At 38.7% G+C, this 20681-nt stretch overlaps 2 protein-coding genes across 6 annotated transcripts in view; both read right to left on the reverse strand.

The window, feature by feature from the left end:
* MYRFL (myelin regulatory factor like) overlaps positions 1 to 6484 on the reverse strand; it is a 125114-nt gene extending 118630 nt beyond the window's left edge. Inside the window, exon 1 of the mRNA XM_061416489.1 lies at positions 4552 to 6484. Coding sequence (XP_061272473.1) covers positions 4552 to 4597 — 46 coding nt within the window. The 5' untranslated portion in view covers positions 4598 to 6484. The remainder of the gene's footprint in view (positions 1 to 4551) is intronic.
* Positions 6485 to 19635: 13151 nt separating this feature from the next.
* The window catches only part of RAB3IP (RAB3A interacting protein), a 59414-nt gene continuing 58368 nt past the window's right edge, over positions 19636 to 20681 (reverse strand). For all 5 annotated transcript variants that reach the window (XM_061416492.1, XM_061416491.1, XM_061416494.1 and 2 more), the window contains exon 11: positions 19636 to 19990. In XM_061416492.1, coding sequence (XP_061272476.1) covers positions 19908 to 19990 — 83 coding nt within the window. In that variant the 3' untranslated portion in view covers positions 19636 to 19907. The remainder of the gene's footprint in view (positions 19991 to 20681) is intronic.

Raw genomic sequence — 20681 nt, forward strand, 5'->3', positions numbered from 1 at the left:
ATGTCCATCAAGTCGGTGATGCCATCCAGCCATCTCATCCTCTGTCATCCCCTTCTCCTCCTGCCCCCAACCCCTCCCAGCATCAGAGTCTTTTCCAATGAGTCAACTCTTCACACGAGGTGGCCAAAATATTAGAGTTGAAATCTCAGGACTGATTTCCTTTAGGATGGACTGATTGGATTTCCTTGCAGTCCAAAGGACTCTCAAGAGTCTTCTCCAACACCACAGCTCAAAAGCATCACTTCTTCGGCGCTCAGCTTTCTTCACAGTCCAACTCTAACATCCATACATGACTACTGGAAAAACCATAGCCTTGAGTAGATGGACCTTTGTTGGCAAAGTAATGTCTCTGCTTTTGAATATGCTGTCTAAGTTGGTCATAAATTTCCTTCCAAGGAGTAAGAGTTTTTTAATTTTATGGCTGCAATCACCATCTGCAGTGATTTTGGAGCCCAGAAAAATAAAGTCCGCCACTGTTTCCACTGTTTCCCCATCTATTTCCCGTGAAGTGATGGGACCAGATGCCATGATCTTAGTTTTCTGAATGTTGAGCTTTAAGCCAACTTTTTCACTCTCCTCTTTTACTTTCATCAAGAGGCTTTTTAGTTCCTCTTCACTTTCTGCCATAAGGGTTAAGATGCCTAGTAAATGTTCAGTAAACATTATTAATCTGGTTTGAATTTAAGATAAAACAAAATCTAAGTTAACTAACTTAAAACTTGGCAAGTGTTAAAGGATATATATTTTTAAAGATAAAATCATGACTTATACAAATAAAAGATGAACACATGTCAAAGATTTTTATTTACTTAATTAAGGAAATTAAGATGTTAGAACTGTTTCAAGGAATATTCAAACAGCAGATCTAGATCTAGGTATCTAGAAAGATGAACAAAGATAGATAGATGGATAGATAGATCGATCTATATAGGTATATAGATAGATAAGCAAATAGATAATCTAAGTCTAGCTGTGCTATGGAATGAATTTAATAATAATTGGAAACTTGGGTTTTACTGAAGCTGTTGTTGTTTAGTCGCTCAGTCGTGTCTGACTGCTTTTACAACCCCGTGGACTGTAGCCCGCCAGCCTCCTCTATCCATGGGATTTCCCAGGCAAGAGTATTGGAGCAAGTTGCCATTTCCTACTCCACTGAAACTCTACTGAAACTATTGATCCCCAAAAGGAGATAATTGATTTACATATCTATAGACAAAATTCATTGCATTGATATCAATCATCTACAATTTACAGAGTTTCAGAATAGCTCTAAAACAGTAAAAGGTGAAAATCCCATAGAATTTGATAGCCCAGAGGACATGACGCAGGCATAGTTTTCTGTGGAAGATACCCAGTAATCTTTTTTTCATCCATGTCAATGTCTTTTACAATTTTTCTTTATGCAAAAAAGAGACTCTAACAGAAGAGTTTTGCAGAATTTTTTATTTAAGATAACCTATGACATAGTACATTCCAAGTTTGAAGCACTGAGATAATAAAGAAGAAACTAAAAATCTCAATAGTCCTACTGCTAAGAGATAACTACTCTAATGCTTGTGGTGTAATCATCCAGTTGTTACCATGTACATGTGCATGTGTGTGTATATAGTATATGTGCATGCATATGTGTATATACAGTAACTCTTTTCAGGTCAATTTAAATAAACTCTGTCCTAGAAATATATATATATATATATATATATAAAATTATAATATACCAATTTTTAACCCATGTTTCTTCTTTACATCATTAACATTTTCCTTATCATCATCATTTTTACTAACTACAAAATATTCCATTATATAAAAGAACTATAATATATTTAACTAATTCACCACTAATTTAAGTTGTAATCAATTTTTAGTTGTTATACATAAAATAATGTGCCTCTCCTCTGACAACTTTTCTCTTGCAGTGATATCAGCTTTATTAAAAAAACAAATATTTCACATAATATCTGAGCTTCCAGTGGATGTTGGGATCCCTGGAGAACGTGATCCACCTCTTCTGCTTTAATTGATGGGACTACTTATTGCATCATTGGCAGGCAATAAAATGAGGCTTGCCAGTTGCCTAGAATCACTCTTTGTTCTTGTCATTTTCCTGAGACACACAGTAAAGATTTAGCATAATCAGCATGAACTCTGACGTTCAAGGTCATTTAATTCACAATGATATTGTCAGTCCAGACACTCTTTAATACAAAAGTGTTCATAAGGAAAAATATATTATTTAGGATTCAGTTTATTAGAATGAAGAGTTTGAGGAAACGAAAAATTAGCTTTCAGGTGGGTAACAAATAAAACTTTTCTTGTTTTTCAGACCTTGGTTTTTTATATGAGACTGCACATGGATGGAGAAGCCTGGTGGGCTGCAGTCCATGGGGTCGCTAAGAGTCAAGACACGACTGAGCAACTTCACTTTCACTTTTCACTTTCATGCACTGGAGAAGGAAATGGCAACCCACTCCAGTGTTCTTGCCTGGAGAATCCCAAAGACAGGGGAGCCTGGTGGGCTGCCGTCTCTGGGGTCACACAGAGTGGGACATGACTGAAACAACTTAGCAGCAGCAGCAGCAGCACTTAATTGGAAGGTGATATATAAACAGGAGAACAACATATAACTGGCCCTCCTCATGAGAAGAGCATATCCAATTTTGCTGTCCTCATTCTAAGGAATATTTGAGAAAGGAAATCATAATCTAAGGGAAATTCTTCAAAGCCCTACAGGCTTTCAAAGAGGTGATTGTTGGACTTGGCACACAGTCAGTGATAGATATTTGCTGAATAGGTAATAAAAAATTGACAACCAGCCTTGTGATTTTCAAGGGGAGGGGAATCACTTAAATTACTACTTCTATTTTTTTATTTCAAAGTTTACCATCTTTTCAATCTATTCATTCAAATATAATGTAAGAAAACACTGACCATTTTATTCTCTTTCCATGGAGAAATTACTCCTCCCCACTTAAAAAGTCTCCAAAAGCAGCCCAAGTTTAGTTTGGGCTAAGAAAGATACAATAATAATAATAAGATTTTTGTAACCAGCTAGAGAGAGGATTTGTGGAAACTATATCCCCAAAGACTTCAGAAAATAGCATGAACAAGGACAACATAGTGACCCTATAGGTATGACAGCACTACCAAAAAACAGGTAAACCAGATGAACTTTTCAGGTCTTCTCCAGCTCTGGAATAAAACTAGGTAGGTTTTGTGCTTTTATAAAATGAATGGTTTCTCTAAAATAAAGCAGATATAACTGTAGCTCGGACCTTTCTACTCTATTCAAATGAAAGTTGCATAGGATATAAAATCAGGCGACAACAATTGAGCCACATTATTGTACCTACTGTGTGACCCAAGTGGACACATTGGCTTGGACACTGCCGGAGATAGAATATAACGAGATAGATTATAGATCTAAAATAACACAATACTTCTCTAGGTCCTATATTTTCTTGCCCAATCTGGCAAAATTCAAGCCATTGGACCTACTGAACTGTGCCTTCTGATAGTGACCTAGAATCTCACTGTTTCTTTGGTAGAAACACTCTTTAGTGTTTGACACAATATGGTCATTCAACCTTTAAACGTCTAGTATTTGTCAGGCACTTTACTAATCACAAGAAATGACAAAAGCACTTTCTCAATATGCTGCTAACTGCCCTTGGGATTCTGTGAGCGAGCAGGTCTGCCCTCAATTATTCTCATACTCTCTCCTGGGAAATACCTGGAAATGTGCAAACGCTCTGGCCACATTTCCTGTTCCATGGAAGTCTGAGCATGGCTAACTGAAAAGGAACTCTAGCTGCACTAGTGTGCAGCCTGCCAGTGGCTCCCTAAAAGATGCCACAAGAAGGCAAGGCCTTGCTGACATTTTCAGTGGACCCATCATGAGAATATCAACCCAACTAAATATGAGAAGTGCTACCGCCATTTCAGGTTTTTAGAAAACAGAAAATCTGTGAAACCATGTCGTATAGTAAGCCTCCCCTTGGGGAGAAAGATACTTACCCTCAAAAACAAGCCATCATTCAATAGTTACATATTTTTTAAGTGTTGTGAAAAACACAGATGGGAATGGGGAAAGAGGTGCTTCTTTGCTGTTAGGCTGTTTCGTATTTAATTATACCAAGGGAAAAATTGTCTTAGTAAACTTTTACATTTTTTGTTGTGCTATATTCAATAATTTTAGAAGAAAAGTAGTATCTTATTTAGAAGTAAGTAGTAAGTATATTTCTAGCTTTATGAAACATAGGGATTGGAAAAAAATCTAGCATAGGACAGGGACACATTCTAGTAACATAGGAATGCTGACATCTTGATTCTTTTAATAACCAAGCTATAAGATGGAAATCCTGAATTTTCAAAAATCACTGTCTACACCACTGATTTTTTGCTACAAACACAACAAACAAACCTGAACTTCTGACTTTAGAACAGTTAGTACAATTACATTTCTTTGAAAGCCAAGATTAAGTGAATTCCAAAAAGGTGAAACAGTGATTGTAAGCAATGTCATCTCTCAGGTGTTGAAAACAGGCCTCTTACCTTCAAAGAACTGTTGCAGGGCCTCGTTTTCGCCTACCACATCCATGGTACTGTGGTCTTGGTTGTTACTTCCTCGTGGAACAACTACCAGATCTCAGGAATGAAGTGCTCTCCTCTTGGCTCGAAGCCTATGAATGCTCTTGAAAATTTTTCATTTTCTTTTTATTGGAGTGAAGCATCTCTTCAGCCATTGAACTGTGCCCAAAAAGATGGTCAAGTTTTCAAATGTGATTATAAAGCCAGAAGGATATGCAAGCACGCAGAAGGAAAATTCATGAAGAGGGAAGTGGTAGCAAGTCCATCTATCTTACTGTCGGGAACTGCTTCTACTCTGCCTTTTGTCTTTGTTTTAAAGACCTTTGTCCTCAGTGACACATGTAATTACATAAATGGGCAATAAATACATAGTCTTATCTCCTATGTGTCCTTTTACACCAATATATTTATATCTCTGCTTCTATCAACCAGAGCAATTTAGCTACAACTAAGCAAAGATACAGTTGATTTTTTCTTTTTACCTAGAGAAAGGGGACAAATCAATATAATCACTTTCATAGACATGAAGACTTGTGAAAAAGAAAAGTTAGGGTTTGTTAAATATTTCCATATCTACCCATAGTGCAAAATTAAACTCCTTAATACACACCTAGTCCATTTCCTCCAGTGTATTTCCTTAGAAAGTATAAGCCATAAAATATGAAAGTCCCTCTAATGAGCAATAGAACTTTATTTCTGATTTTGTAACTCTTACAGCTAAGTACATGACTGACTGTTAGCTGGTTTTATTCCTAAATATAAAGTTATACCCAAATAACTGTTTTGTTTTCATTGCTTAGCTATTAACTTATTATTAGATAAAAAAAGAATATAGTTAGGAAATTAAACCAGATCTTTCGGCTTCTTCCTTTTTCCCTAAGTTTATTTTGAAAGTTTTTATTTTTTTTAATTTTTTTTTTAAACTTTACAATATTGTATTAGTTTTGCCAAATATCAAAATGAATCCACCACAGGTATACCCACGTTCCCCATCATGAACCCTCCTCCCACCTCCCTCCCCTACCCTCCCTCTGGGTCGTCCCAGTGCACCAGCCCCAAGCATCCAGTATCGTGCATCAAACCTGAACTGGCGACTCGTTTCATACATGATATTATACATGTTTCAATGCTGTTCTCCCAAATCTCCCCACCCTCTCCCTCTCCCACAGAGTCCATAAGACTGATCTATACATCGGTGTCTCTTTTGCTGTCTTGTACACAGGGTTATTGTTACCATCTTTCTAAATTCCATATATATGCGTTAGTATACTGTATTGGTGTTTTTCTTTCTGGCTTACTTCACTCTGTATAATAGGTTCCAGTTTCATCCATCTCATTAGAACTGATTCAAATGTATTCTTTTTAATGGCTGAGTAATACTCCATTGTGTATATGTACCATAGCTTTCTTATCCATTCATCTGCTGATGGGCATCTAGGTTGCTTCCATGTCCTGGCTATTATAAACAGTGCTGTGATGAACGTTGGGGTACACGTGAAAGTTTTTAACCTATAGAAAAACTGAAAGAATAGTACAATGAAGTACCCTATATTCTTCAGCTAGATTTAGTAATTACTAATATTTTCCCTTATTGTTCACTTAAGAAAGGCTTCTTAAGTGAACAATGCAAAGAAACAGAGGAAAACAATAGAATGGGAAAGAGTAGAGATCGATTCAAGTAAATTAGAGATACCAAGGGAACATTTCATGCAAAGATGGGTAAAAGGACAGAAATAATACGTACCTAACAGAAGCAGAAGATATTAATAAGAAGTGATAAGAATACACAGAACTACAGAAAAAAAAACTCTTAATGACCTGGAAACCACAATGGTGTGATCACTCACCTAGAGCCAGACATCCTAAAGTGTGAAGTCAAGTGAGCCTTAGGAAGCATTATTATGAACAAATCTAGTGGAGGTGATGGAATTCCAGCTGAGCTATTTCAAATCTAAAAGATGATTCTGTTAAAGTGTTGTACTCAATATGCCAAAAAATTTGAAAAACACACCAATGGCCACAGGACTGGAAAAGGTCAGTTTTCATTCTAATCCCAAAGAAGGGCAATGGCAAAGAATGTTCAAACTACTGCACAATTTGCACTCATTTCACATGCTAGCAAGATAATGCTCAAAATCCTTCAAGCAGACTTCAACAGTATGTGAACCAAGAACTTCCAGATATACAAGCTGGATTTAGAAAAGGCAGAGGAACCAGAGATCAAACTGCCAACACCTGTTGGATCATAGAAAAAAAATCAAGGGAATTCAGAAAAGCATCTATTTCTGCTTTATTGACTATGCCAAAGTCTTTGACTGTGTGGATCACAACAAACTGGAAAATTCTTAAAGAGATGGGAATACCAGACCACCTTACCTGCCTCCTGAGAAATCTGTATGCAGGTCAAGAAGCAACAGTTAGAACCAGACATTGAAAGACGGACTGGTTCCAAATTGGAAAAGGAGTACCTTAAGGCTGTATATAGAAAACTAACCAATCTGATCACATGGACCACAGCCTTGTCTAACTCAATGAAACTAAGAGCCATGCCATGTAGGGCCACCCAAGATGAATAGGTCATGGTGGAGAGTTCTGACAAAATGTGGTCCACTGGAGAAGGGAAGGGCAAACCACTTCAGTATTCTTGCCTTAGAGAACCCCATGAACTGTATGAAAAGGCAAAATGATAGGATACTGAAAGAGGAACTCCCCAGGTCGGTAGGTGCCCAATATGCTACTGGAGATCAGTGGAGAAATAACTCCAGAAAGAATGAAGGGATGGAGCCAAAGCAAAAACAATACTCAGTTGTGGATGTGACTGGTGATAGAAGCAAGGGCTGATGCTGTAAAGAGCAATATTGCATAGGAACCTGGAATGTCAGGTCCATGAATCAAGGCAAATTGGAAGTGGTCAAACAGGAGATGGCAAGAGTGAACGTCAACATTCTAGGAATCAGCAAACTAAAATGGACTGGAATGGGTGAAGTTAACTCAGATGACCATTATATCTACTACTGTGGGCAAGAATCCCTTAGAAGAAATGGACTAGCCATCATAGTCAACCAAAGAGTCCGAAATGCAGTACTTGGATGCAATCTCAAAAATGACAGAATGATCTCTGTTCATTTTCAAAGCAAACCATTCAGTATCATGGTAATCCAAGTTTATGCCTCGACCAGTAATTCTGAAGAAGCTGAAGCTGAAAATTTTTATGAAGACCTGCAAGACCTTCTAGAACTAACACCCCAAAAAGATGTCCTTTTCATTATAGGGGACTGGAATGCAAAAGTAAGAAGTCAAGAAACACCTGGAGTAACAGGCAAATTTGGCCTTGGAGTACAGAATGAAGCAGGGCAAAGGCACATAGAGTTTTGCCAAGAGAACCCACTGGTCATAGCAAACACCCTCTTCCAGCAACACAAGAGAAGACTCTACACATGGACATCACCAGATGGTAAATAGCAAAATCAGATTGATTACATTCTTTGCAGCCAACGATGGAGAAGCTCTATACAGTCAGCAAAAATAACACTGTAAGCTGACTATGGCTTGGATCATGAACTCCTTATTGCCAAATTCAGACATAAATTGAAGAAAGTAGGGAAAACCACTAGACCATTCAGGTATGACCTAAATCAAATCCCTTATGATTATACAGTGGAAATGAGAAATAGATTTAAGAGACTAGATCTGATAGACAGAGTGCCTGATGAACTACGGACAGAGATTCATGACATTGCACAGGAGACAGGGATCAAGACCATCCCCCAAAAATGCAAAAAAGCAAAATGGCTGTCTGAGGAGGCCTTACAAATAGCTGCAAAAAGAAGAGAAGTGAAAACCAAAGGAGAAAAGGAAAGATATACCCATTTGAATGCAAAGTTCCAGAGAATAACAAGGAGAAATAAGAAAGCCATCCTCAGTGATCAGTGCAAAGAAATAGAGGAAAACAACAGAATGGGAAAGATTAGAGATCTCTTCAAGAAAATTAGAGATACAAAGGGAACATTTCATGCAAAGATGGGCACAATAAAGGACAGAAATAGTATGAATTTAACAGAAGCAGAAGATATTAAGAAGAGGTAGCAAGAATACACAGAAGAACTATACAAAAAAGATCTTCATGACCCAGATAATCACGATGGTATGATCACTAACTTAGAGCCAGACATCCTGGAATGTGAAGTCAAGCGGGCCTTTGGAAACATCACTACAAACAAAACTAGTGGAGATGATGGAATTCCAGTTGAGCTATTTCAAATCCTGAAAGATGATGCTGTGAAAGTGTTGCACTCAATATGCCAGCAAATTTGGAAAACTCAGCAGTGGCCACAGGACTGGAAAAGGTCAGTTTTCATTCCAATCCCCAAGAAAGGCAATGCCAAAGAATGCTCAAACTACCGCACAGTTGCACTCTTCTCACACACTAGTAAAGTAATGCTCAAAATTCTTCAAGCCAGGCTTCAGCAATACATGAACCGTGAATTTCCAGATGTTCAAGCTGGTTTTAGAAAAGGCAGAGGAACCAGAGATCAAATTGCCAATATCCACTGGATTATCAAAAAAGCAAGAGAGTTCCAGAAAACCATCTATTTCTGCTTTATTGACTATGCCAAAGCCTCTGACTGTGTGGATCACCACAAACCGTGGAAAATTCTGAAAGAGATAGGAAAACCCTGAAAGAGATAGGAAAACCAGACCACCTGACCTGCCTATTGAGAAATTTATTGCAGGTCAGGAAGCAACAGTTAGAACTGGACTTTGGACCATAGACTGCTTCCAAACAGGGAAAGGAATACGTCAAGGCTGTATATTGTCACCCTGCTTATTTAATTTATATGCAGAGTACAGCATGCAAAATGCTAGGCTGGATGAAGCACAAGCTGGAATCAAGATTGCCAGGAGAAATATCAATAACCACAGATATGCAGATGACACCACACTTATGGCAGAAAGCGAAGAACTAAAGAGCCTCTTGATGAAAGTGAAAGAGGAGAATGAAAAAGTTGGCTTAAAGTTCAACATTCAGAAAACTAAGATCATGGCATTGTATCCCATAACTTCATGGCAAATAGACTGGGAAATAGTGGAAACAGTGACAGACTGTATTTTGGGGGCTCCAAAATCACTGCAGATGGAGACTGCAGTTATGAAGTTAAAAGACGTTTACTCCTTGGAAGAAAAGTTATGACCAACCTAGACAGCAAAATAAAAGCACAGACATTACTTTGCCAACAAAGGTCCATCCAGTCAAAGCTATGGTTTTTCCAGTAGTCATGTATGGATGTGAGAGTTGGACTATAAAGAAAGCTGAGTGCCGAAGAATTGACACTCTTGAACTGTAGTGTTGGAGAAGACTCTTAAGAGTCCCTTAGCCTGCAAGGAGATGCAACCAGTTCATCCTAAAGGAAATCAATCTCAAATATTCACAGGAATGACTGATATTGAAGCTGAAACTCCAATATTTTGGCCACCTGATGCAAAGAACTGACTCATCAAAAAGACCCTGAAGTTGGGAAAGATTGAAGGCGGTAGGAGAAGGAGATGCCAGAGGATGAGATGGTTGGATGGCATCACCAACTCAATGGACATGTGTTTGAGTAAAAGCCAGGAGTTGATGATGGACAGGGAGGCCTCACATGCTGCAATCCGTGGGGTCGCAAAGAGTCAGACATGACTAAGCGACTGAACTGAACTGAACTGAAGGCTGTATATTGTCATCCTGGTTATTTAACTTATATGCAGGATACATCATGTGAAATGCCAGGCTGGATGAAGTATAAGCTGGAATCAAGACTGCAGGGAGAAATATCAATAACCTCAGTTATGCAGATGACATCTCCCTTATGGCAAAAAGCAAAGAGGAACTAAAGAGCCTCTTGATGAAGGTGAAAGAGGAGACTGAAAAAGCTGGCTTAAAACTGAACATTCAAAAAACAAAGATCATGGCATCCAGTCCCATCACTTCATGGCAAATAGATGGGAAAACAATGGAAACAATGACAGACTTTATTTTCTTGGGCTCCAAAATCACTGCAGATTGTGATTGCAGCCATGAAATTAAAAGATGTTTGCTCCTTGGAAGAAAAGCTATGACAAACTTAGACACATATTAAAAAATAGAGACATCACTTTGCCAACAAAGGTTTGTCTAGTGAAAGCTATGATTTTTCCAGTAGTCATGTATCAATGTGAGAGTTGGACCACAAAGAAAGCTGAGCACCAAAGAATTTATGCTTTTGAACTGTGGTGTTGGAGAAGACTCTTGAGAGTCCTTTGAACAGCATGGAGTTCAAACCAGTCAATCCGAAAGGAAATCTGTCCTGAAGACACATTGGAAGGAGTGATGCTAAAGCTGAAGCTCCAATACTTCAGCCACCTGATGCAAAGAGCCAACTCATTGGAAAAGACCCTGATGCTGGGAAAGATTGAAGGCAGGAGGAGAAGGGGATGACAGAGGATGAACTGATTGGATGTTATCACCGTTTCAATGGACATGAGTTTGAGCAAACTCAAGGAAATAGTGAAGGACAGGGAAGCTGGCGTGCTGCAGTCCATGGGGTTGCAAAGAGTCAGACATGACTGAGCGGCCAAACAACAACAACAACATTTTTCCCACTTTTGTTTTCTCTCTCTCTCTTGCTCGCTCGCTCTCTCTCTCTCTCTCTCTCTCTCTATATATATATATATATCTTGCTATATATCTCTCTTGTGTGTATATATATATACACACACACACATACATATATATACATATACACACATAACCTTTTTCTGGCTGAGCCATTTGAAAATAAGTTGCTGACATCATTATTTCATTCAGAAATAACTCTGTATATGTCTCCTAACAAATAAGGATATTTTCCCACATAAATCATGATATTATTGTTACTATTATTATTGTACCCAAGAAATGCCATATTATTTTAATACTAATGCTTTGTATATAATTCCCATGATTGTGCCAAAACTATCTTTTATGATTTTTTGTCTTATCGAGAATCCAAGGAAGGTTATACATTACCTTTGGTTATGCATTTCTTAAAATATAGAACACTCTCTTTGTCATTTTTATTGGTTGGTTTTTATAAGACTGACACTTGTTTAACAGTCCTGGTGTATTGTCTGATAGAATGTCCCACATTTTGAATTTGTCATATTATTTCATTTTTGTAAGAATTGGTATGGGTGATGAGTATGATTCTTAATAAGTATTTTCAAACTTCACACATAAACTGTTAAAACAAAAGAATTAATTTTATCCTGGAGAAAGAAAGTGAGGCCTAGAATCTTGTATCTTTAAGGATATCTTAAGGACATATCTTTAAGGACAAGTCATCAAGTTCTTCAAGAAATAGATTTTCTATTTGAAACAAATAGAAAACTTGTGCTAAACTCTCTGTTAGGGGCAAAAAATAAAAAGATGCATAAATTATGGTCCCTGCCTCCCTAGGCTCAAATGCAGGGCATGAGAAAAATACAAGGAACTGTAATTCAAGGCAGAGTCTGATAAGAGCAGGGGAAAACATCCCAAGAGAACAGAGGCAGGACAGATTAATTTCATTTGAAGGGACTTGTAAAAGTGTCATAAAGAGCTAGGATTTGAAGAGACTTAAACAATGGATATGTCTTTAAACACTTGAGCAGTGACTTGGAGGGGAGAAAGCCCATGAACTGAGGCTGGAGTCACAGTGGATGCGTGGTAGAGTGAGAAAAGAAAAAAAATGGAAAGTAGGCTGAAGAAGGGTTTGGGTAGATTTTGAATGTTTGGCTAAATCTGAATTTGATTCTATGCATATTCATTCTAAGTATATCTATTGATGTTTTATATTTGGATAGTGTGTGGTACATGATATAGTTAAATCTAATTTAGAAAGAAGCTGTGTTAGAGTGTGCTGATTGGGGCAGTAACTAAATTTATAGCAGCTGAGATGCTACTGCAGAATCCAGATAGGCAGTAACAAAGCCTCAAGATGCTAGAGAACCAAGAAGAGATGGCTGTTGATTGGATGTGGGGAGTAAGGGAGAAATCAGATGTGATTTCTCAAAAGGATTTCTTTACCTTTAGGTGCAGTAAGAATTAAAATGTCTAAAACGTGTGCGTGCATGCTAAGTTGTAATCCCATGGACTATAGCCTGCCAGGCTCCTCGGTCCGTGGAATTCTCCAGGCAAGAGTACTGGAGTGGGTTGCCATTCCCTTCTCCAGAGGATCTTCCCAACCCAGGGAACAAGCCCTTGTTTCTTACATCTCCTGCATTGGCGGGCGGGTTCTTTACCACTGTGCTGTGTGCTGTAATTAGTTCACTCAGTCGTGTCTGACTCTTTGCAACTCCATGGACTGTAATAGGCCAGGCTCCTCTGTCCGTGGGGATTCTCCAGGCAAGTATACTGGAGGGGGTTGCATGCCCTCCTCCAGGGGATCTTCCCAACCCTGGGAATGAACCCAGGTCTCCCACATTGCAGGTGGATTCTTTACCATCTCAGCCACCAGGGAACCACCTAAAACATGTAGCCTATGGCTAAATCTAGACTCCAAAGCAAGCTCCCAGCCAGGTTTTCTGAACGCCATTGGAAATTAAGTCAGCACACTGCATCCTCTACCAAATGATGATTCAGGATTCTATGCAACAGTTCACCCAGAGACTTGACATAGTCAGCAAAGAGTAATGAGTGATAGGAAACAAATCAGGTTTCATTTAACAAGCTGAGAGACAAAGGTTAGACTTGGAGTCCCAAGCTCAATTATAGGACCAGGCAGATAAGTGAGTAAAATGGGTCAAAATAAGCAAAAACAACCATGCAAGCATATTGATAACCGACAACTGACCCTTAGCCGTGGTGTCCAGAAGACAGTTATGGGTGGTGGGGCAGAGAGCAAACCAGAGAAGACACACCCTCAGGGTGGAGCTGCCAGCAGGTGGAGTCACTCAACCTCCTTCACGTGCTGCCACTCAAGAATGTGCTCTTAGGGTTCTTGAAACAGTCAACTTGAAAAGAGGAGCTGGAAACGCAGTTGTAAATCACATTTGTAAATGTTGCAAATAATCTGTTTAGAAACAAAACAATAAACCAAAACACTGTCAAAGACAAACAGCACATGTGTGAAAGCACAATGCAGCCTCAGGTGGCAACGTCTGGGTTGGAGGCTAAATTATAATCAACAGGGTTTGAGGAAAGCCTCAAAAGAATTAAGAAGAAAGATGGTGGAAGGGCTAGAAAATATATCTGTATTGATTAATGAGCAGACAGCTGATCACAATACAACTGCTGGCAACTGGAATTCAAGTGGAAGTTTCTCCCTCACAGTGAATAATAAATATTACCTATATTTTGCCTCAATTCTGAGCTTTACTTCTCCAATGGTCTAAGATTTTCCAATTCTACTAGGCATCCCATCTTACACACATTTGATGGATTATCTCGAGTACCAATCTAATGGAGCTGTCCCTTGGATTTGTTTGGTATTAACATTTTGTAAGAACACTAGTAGATAAATGATCAGACCTGAGCTGCTGTGGTTAAATCTGGGCATGTAGTGATGGGAAACTGTCTCTCTTAAGACTGTCCTTGGTGGATGAACCCAGAGCCTGTTATACAGAGCGAAGTAAGTCAGAAAGAGAAAAACAAATATCGTATATTAACGTATACATGGAATCTAGAAAAATGGTACTGATGAACCTCTTTGCAGGGGCAGAAATAAGAGACAGACATAGAGAACAGACATGTACACAGCGGAGGTGGGACTAATTGAGAGAGAGTATCGAAATATATGCATTACCATATGTAAAACAGCTAGCTGGTGGGAAGGTGCTGTGTAACACGGGAAGCTCACCCTGGTGCTCTGTGACAACCTAGAGGGATGAGATGGGGGAGGAAGGAGCCTAAGGAGGGAACCCTAAGTCCACTTTCTTGAGTGGCAGCACGTGTTGTTGTGCTGTGCTCAGCTGACTCTTTGAGGCCTCATGGACTGAAGCCCATCAGGTTCCTCTGTCCATGGGATTTCCCAGGCAAGGATCTGGAATGGGTTGCCATTCCTTCTCCAGGGGATCTTCCTGACTTACGGATCGAACCCTCGTCTCTCACATCTCCTGCATTGGCAGGTGGGTCCTTTATCACTGAGCCACCAGAGAAACCCCAAATAAGTACTTTTTAAAAGGCTGTCCCTGAGGCCCATAGCTCCAGAGTTCTTGTATTCATACCAGTCCTCCTCTTGAAGTCAGAGTGTTTGTGGGCTTGTACTTCTGGGACCGATGCCTTTGGCAAGTGTTTCTATTCTTTGACAAGCTTGCTCCTCTTCTCTATTTTTTTTTTTTTTCATTTTAAAAAGATTCATGAACTGTTTTCCAACCTGATTTTTATTGTTTTTTCTCTGTTAACAATAACCACTGTGGAAACTTGATGATTTCCTATTGAGTTTGGATTTATTTTTCTAAGAAGCCATGAAAGGACATTTTGATTTTTGTTTTTAAAGTGATCATGTAAGCTGCTGTCAGGAATTATAGAGGGCCAGGAGTGGAAGCCAGGATACCAAGAGATTATTGCAGAAATTCAGGTTAAAGATGATGATGGCTTGGACAGAGTGGAAAAGTGAACATTGAAGAATGGATGGTGCCAAGATATGTTTCTGAGACTTGATGGGACTTGCTAATGGATTGGACTGAGGTAGTGGTGACAGAAAAGGAGAAATCAAGAAGACCTAGATTGTTGCTTAAGCAGCTGGGAGTGTTCAGCCATGTTAGATTTGAGACGCCCATTTGAAATCCAAGTGGAGTGGCTGAGTAGGCAAATGGATACAAGTCTGGAGCAAGGAAAGGGATAACGCCAGAGCTGGAGATGCAGTTATGAGCAATGGTTATATAAAGTTTTTAAAACCATGAGCCTAAATGAGATGATCTAAAGAACACTCAGATAAGGAGAAAGGGACCCAGCACAAAAACCTGAGGATTCCAGTATTTAAAAGCTGAGTTGAAAAAGGGCCAGCTAGAGCCTGACCAGCTGTCACAGAAAACTCTGACTTTCCAACCACGACTTACAAAGATCTGCATGGTCTGAGTGCCCACTTCTCCACTTTTCTCTTACACTAGCTCTCCTTGCTGTTTTTTCATTTCTTCCTCAGGGGTTAACACCAGCTTTAAAATACTCTCCCTATTCTCTTCCCGTCTCAAGACTGGATCTCCTCAGAGCCTGGCCTAAAAATGCCAAGTCCTAAATGTGGCCTTTCCACACCACCCAATATGAAGTGGTCATCCATTCCCTCCAGCCATTATGCCATTTTAATTATAGAGGACGTGTCCAATCTTTGAACATTTGTCTTTTTGTCCATTTCTCACTACTGAGAGCTCCATGAGAACTGAGACCTTGTCTGTCTTGCTCATTGCTGTACCTGCAACACCTACAGCAGCTTCTGATACATACAAGACTCTCAGAGATGTGTGAATGAACAAACGTGTGGAGCAATTCTCTTTCTAGAAGTTCTACACACAATTATAGACACTACACTGGGTCTTTGTCCACACAACAAAGACAAGAAAACCAGCTATTAAGATGTATGGCATCCCATGAGGAAAATAAATCATTTTCTAGCACAAACAAATTCATACTGCTTTGGACTCTGGTTTTTTAAATTAATTTTTATTGGAGTATAGTTGCTTTACAATGTCGTGTTAGTTTCTACTGTACAGAAAAATGAATCAGCTGTCTTTGTTTTAAACGTTGTATCATATGGGGGGAAAATCTATGTAGGGAAAAATCCAATGAAGAAAATCTTTGAAAATAAAAGCTGAACAAGATCAGACCCATTTTAGACTCTGGGTGCATGAAACAAAAACACACAGGAGTCACAAGGTGGTGCTGGTAGAAATGGGTGAGTAGGTGGTTGCAAGTTCCTTTCAGGACTGAACAAAATCTTTATTCTTTCAGTGTAGATGTTTAGTTAAAGGCTGTGGGCTGTTAGAGCTGGAAGAAACCATGGAGAACACCTGATCCAGCTTTACAGAGGAGGCCGGGGAGGAGTGGCCACCTGACTAACTTTCCAGTTTTTGCGGACTCAAGCCTGGACCAGAATGTAGGTCTTCTGAGCAACTCCCAACCCAGAGTTCTCTTCACTGGGCTAAGCTCTCTCCCCAGCTCTGACCTTACTTATCAAAAAAATCTTTTTTCAGAATTGGTAATCAGGGCAATTAAATTTTGGATAGAAACACTCTCATGAATGTAAGTCATTGATCAGCACCCTAATCTTCCCTCTCCTTTGCCTTTTATTCCAATTAGCTCCTCTGTAGTCAGTCGTCTTCCAGGTTTTTCCTCTCCCTGTCAAAGTAACTCAGGGCTCAGCGCCATATTTCTCTGACTCCCAAGTATCCCCAAAGCTCTCATGGCTAACTACACCCAAACTCATCTCCAGATCTGACCTTACCACTGAATTTAGACTTGTATATCCAGTATAGGCTTTGCCGGTGGCTCAGTAGTAAAGAACCTGTCTGCAACACAGGAGCAGAGAAGGCAATGGCACCCCACTCCAGTACTCTTGCCTGGAAAATCCCATGGATGGAGCCCGGTAGGCTGTAGTCCATGGGGTCACTAAGAGTCAGGCACGATTGAGTGACTTCACTTTCACTTTTCACTTTCATGTATTGGAGAAGGAAATGGCAACCCACTCCAGTGTTCTTGCCTGGGAAATCCCATGGACAGAGGAGCCTGGTGAGCTACAGTTCTTGGGGTTGCAAAGAGTCAGACATGAGTCAGCGACTAAAACAACAACAGCTTCCAATACCTACTTAACATTTCTACTTTTAATGTCTGTGGTGACATATACCTTTTCATTCCCAATATGGGTTATTTGGCATTTTCTATTTTTTTTTCTTCAGGATAACTTGCTAGAAATTTGTCTGTTTTGTTCATCTTTTCAATGACTCAATGGCTTTGATGACCCTCTACTGCATTCTATTTCTGCTCTTATCTCTTTAATCCTGTTCTTGTATAGTTTCTTTAACAGGACACCTAACTCATTATAAACTTTTCCTTGAAGCCTTTCTCTGCATCATTGTAGGTTCTGATATTATTAGTTAGCTCTTAGTATTTTTAAATTTCTATCATTTCTATTTTCTCATTAAGTCTTCTCAGTGCACTGAATTTTTAGCTTTATCCAGAACCTCTATTTATAATAATGCTTTTGTTTTAATGACATCTGTTTTGCTGTATAATCACACTAGCTTTCTTTTAGTATTTTCCTGATTACGTTTTCTCCTTCTTTTATTCTAACTTTTCCATGTCCTTATGTTTTGTTTAGTATCATGTATTTTAATCCAATTTGATTATCTTTTTACTAGTGAGTTTATCTCATCTTACCTTTTATCTCCATATCATACTGTTTGGTTCTCTACTTGGTCTTTTTTTGGCCTTTCACTTTTAACTGATATCTCCATCTTTCATCTAATAAGATGAGAACTTTAATATAGCCCCATATTCTCTAGTCTCCTCCCATTCCAACTGTGTTGATACTGTAAAGAATTTCAGTTCTAAATTGTTATGAATATACTTGAAATTTAATGTTTTTCTTTACCTTTGTTTTTTAATTTTTTAAGTTATCAATAAGCTATCACATTTCCTCTCAAATCTCAAGCATCTCCTGGATTTTTCTTTTTAGTATTTTCTTCAAAAGTGTTTTTAATTTGCATCTTTGGGTGGAAAAATCTTCTGAAGCTTTGAAAGTCTGAGAGCATGTTTATTATGTCCTCACATTAGAATAACTATCAAGTTACTCTAGTTATAACTCAAGTTATCAAATTCTAGTTTCAAATTTCATTTTCAGTTTCATATTCTTGAGCTGGGAACAGTAATCTCCAAACACAATTAATTAAACTATGCTAACTCCAGTACTTTGACCACCTCATGCGAAGAACTGACTCATTGGAAAAGACTCTGATGCTGGGAGGGATTGGGGGCAGGAGGAGAAGGGGACGACAGAGGATGAGATGGCTGGATGGCATCACTGACTCGATGGACATGAGTCTGAGTGGACTCCAGGCGTTGGTGATGGACAGCGAGGCCTGGCATGCTGCGATTCATGGGGTTGCAAAGAGTCAGACACGACTGAGTGACTGAACATCCTAAAATCAAAACCTTACGGTGATTAAGCTTTGTAGAATATTTAAGTAAAAAAAAAGTCTACTTTTTGTTTCAGAAATGTATATATGTAGGTAGAAAATATCTGAAAACCTGTTCTTCAAAAATATGAAGTGGCTTTCACTAGACGGAGACACTAAAGTAGTTTCTTATTTCTTTTTGCTTTTCTGTACTTACTGTATGCAGGAGATGTAAGAGACGCATGTTTGATCCTTGGGTCAGGAGCACCCCCTGGAGGAGGGCAAGGAAACTCCAGTATTCTTGCCTGGAGAACTCCATGGACAGAGGAGCCTGGTAGACTATGGTCCATGGAGTCACAAGGAGTCAGACACGACTAACGTGACTTAGCATGCATGCATGCATCATGAAACTATTTACTCTTAGTTTCTCCATGCAATTTGTTTTATAATTTGAAATTTATAAATCAAGAGGTTCTATGATCAGTCGATCCTTTGCAGGTATCACTCTTTCAATCCACATCCCTTACAACTCCCTGGAGGAAACATCATATTATCTTTATGTCCTTTCAGTGATTACTCAGCGCTCAACGAATATAAAGTACAGATGCATCACATCAAGATGCCAAAAGAATGCATCTCTAGGATAAAATGTGACTGTCTTCTATCTGATATATTTAAATTAATCACCACAACAATGGGATTCTTTAAATTAGAACCAAATGATTAAAACAGATAACTTTCTTTTCAGAAGAAGTCTTTCTTTAAATAAAGTCTTTTCTTTTAATCCTAACATATAAAAACAGACAAAAATAGTCATTCTAGTGGGTGTGGGGGGAGGAAGGTGATCCTGTCCACTTAGCCTTCTTCCTTGTCCTTCATAGGCTGCTGCACAGTTTGAAAATTACAGTTCAAATTCAAATGACCCTACACACCATGTCAGAGCTAGAAGAGAAAGCAAAAACACACTCAATTTAACGTTTATTTATTTAGCTATTTTTTGCAACTATAAATTACAATCACTAGTACACCTGTAATTCTTTATAGTGTGTTCAACTAAAGAATAAGCAAACACAGCATAGGTCAGTTTAAAAAGAAATCACAGTACTTCTTAGTATAATCTGCAAAAGAGGGAAAAAGTCTTGGACCCGCTGCTTGGAAATAAATATCAAGTAACCGTAAAAATATTCAGCCATTTTCCAGGTCTTCAGGGAGGTTCATGGATGGTCCCAGGCAGAACATTAGAGTTCCTCTTTGAAATAGCCCAGCTTTGCCAATGACATCTCTTTTCTCAACTGCATAACTTCCCAAAACATTTGGTCAACTACACAAACAGAAAAGAGGGACACATAAATCATAAAATATCATCTTAATTATTTTTTGTTTCAATGAAAATTTAGGATTAGTTGAAATGCCAACTGGACACTTCTAATGATGTACCTAATGCTTAACATCCTATCACTGTTTCACACTAACTTTTCCATGTACTTCTGAGCATTCCAGTTTTATTAATGAATATATTTACTGCTTTTTCCATCACAATTTGTTATATATTATCAATGACTACCATGGTAGACATTTCAGTGTCCTGCATAACTGGCAATGTTGCTGCCATCTTGAGTAACTATTCTCAATGCTCAATTGTGCAAGAGTTATCATCTCACTTACGGATCTTCTTGCTTAGTTTGCTATATCTTGGCCATTTTTCACTTTTCATTAAAATTAACACAGTAAATAGGAAAAAAGGAAAACACGAGACACTCCAGAGAACTTTAGTAACATTCTTTGTAATGACAAGGAAAGGTTCTATGTACGGCTCACTTAGAAATAAAAATAAATTCAGAGGATAAGCTGTAAATTTCTATTATCTCTGCTTCTGTAAGTCCCCTCTATTAAGTGGGGAAAAGTTGGCTCTGTTTTAGATTATAAAAGGTCTCCCTCTGACATATTATCAGATTAGACTGATTCAGATCAGTGGTTCTTAACCAGGGAGATTCTGCCCCGCAGTGTGCATA

Source organism: Bos javanicus, chromosome 5, assembly GCF_032452875.1.
Source record: "Bos javanicus breed banteng chromosome 5, ARS-OSU_banteng_1.0, whole genome shotgun sequence".
NCBI lineage: Eukaryota > Metazoa > Chordata > Mammalia > Artiodactyla > Bovidae > Bos > Bos javanicus.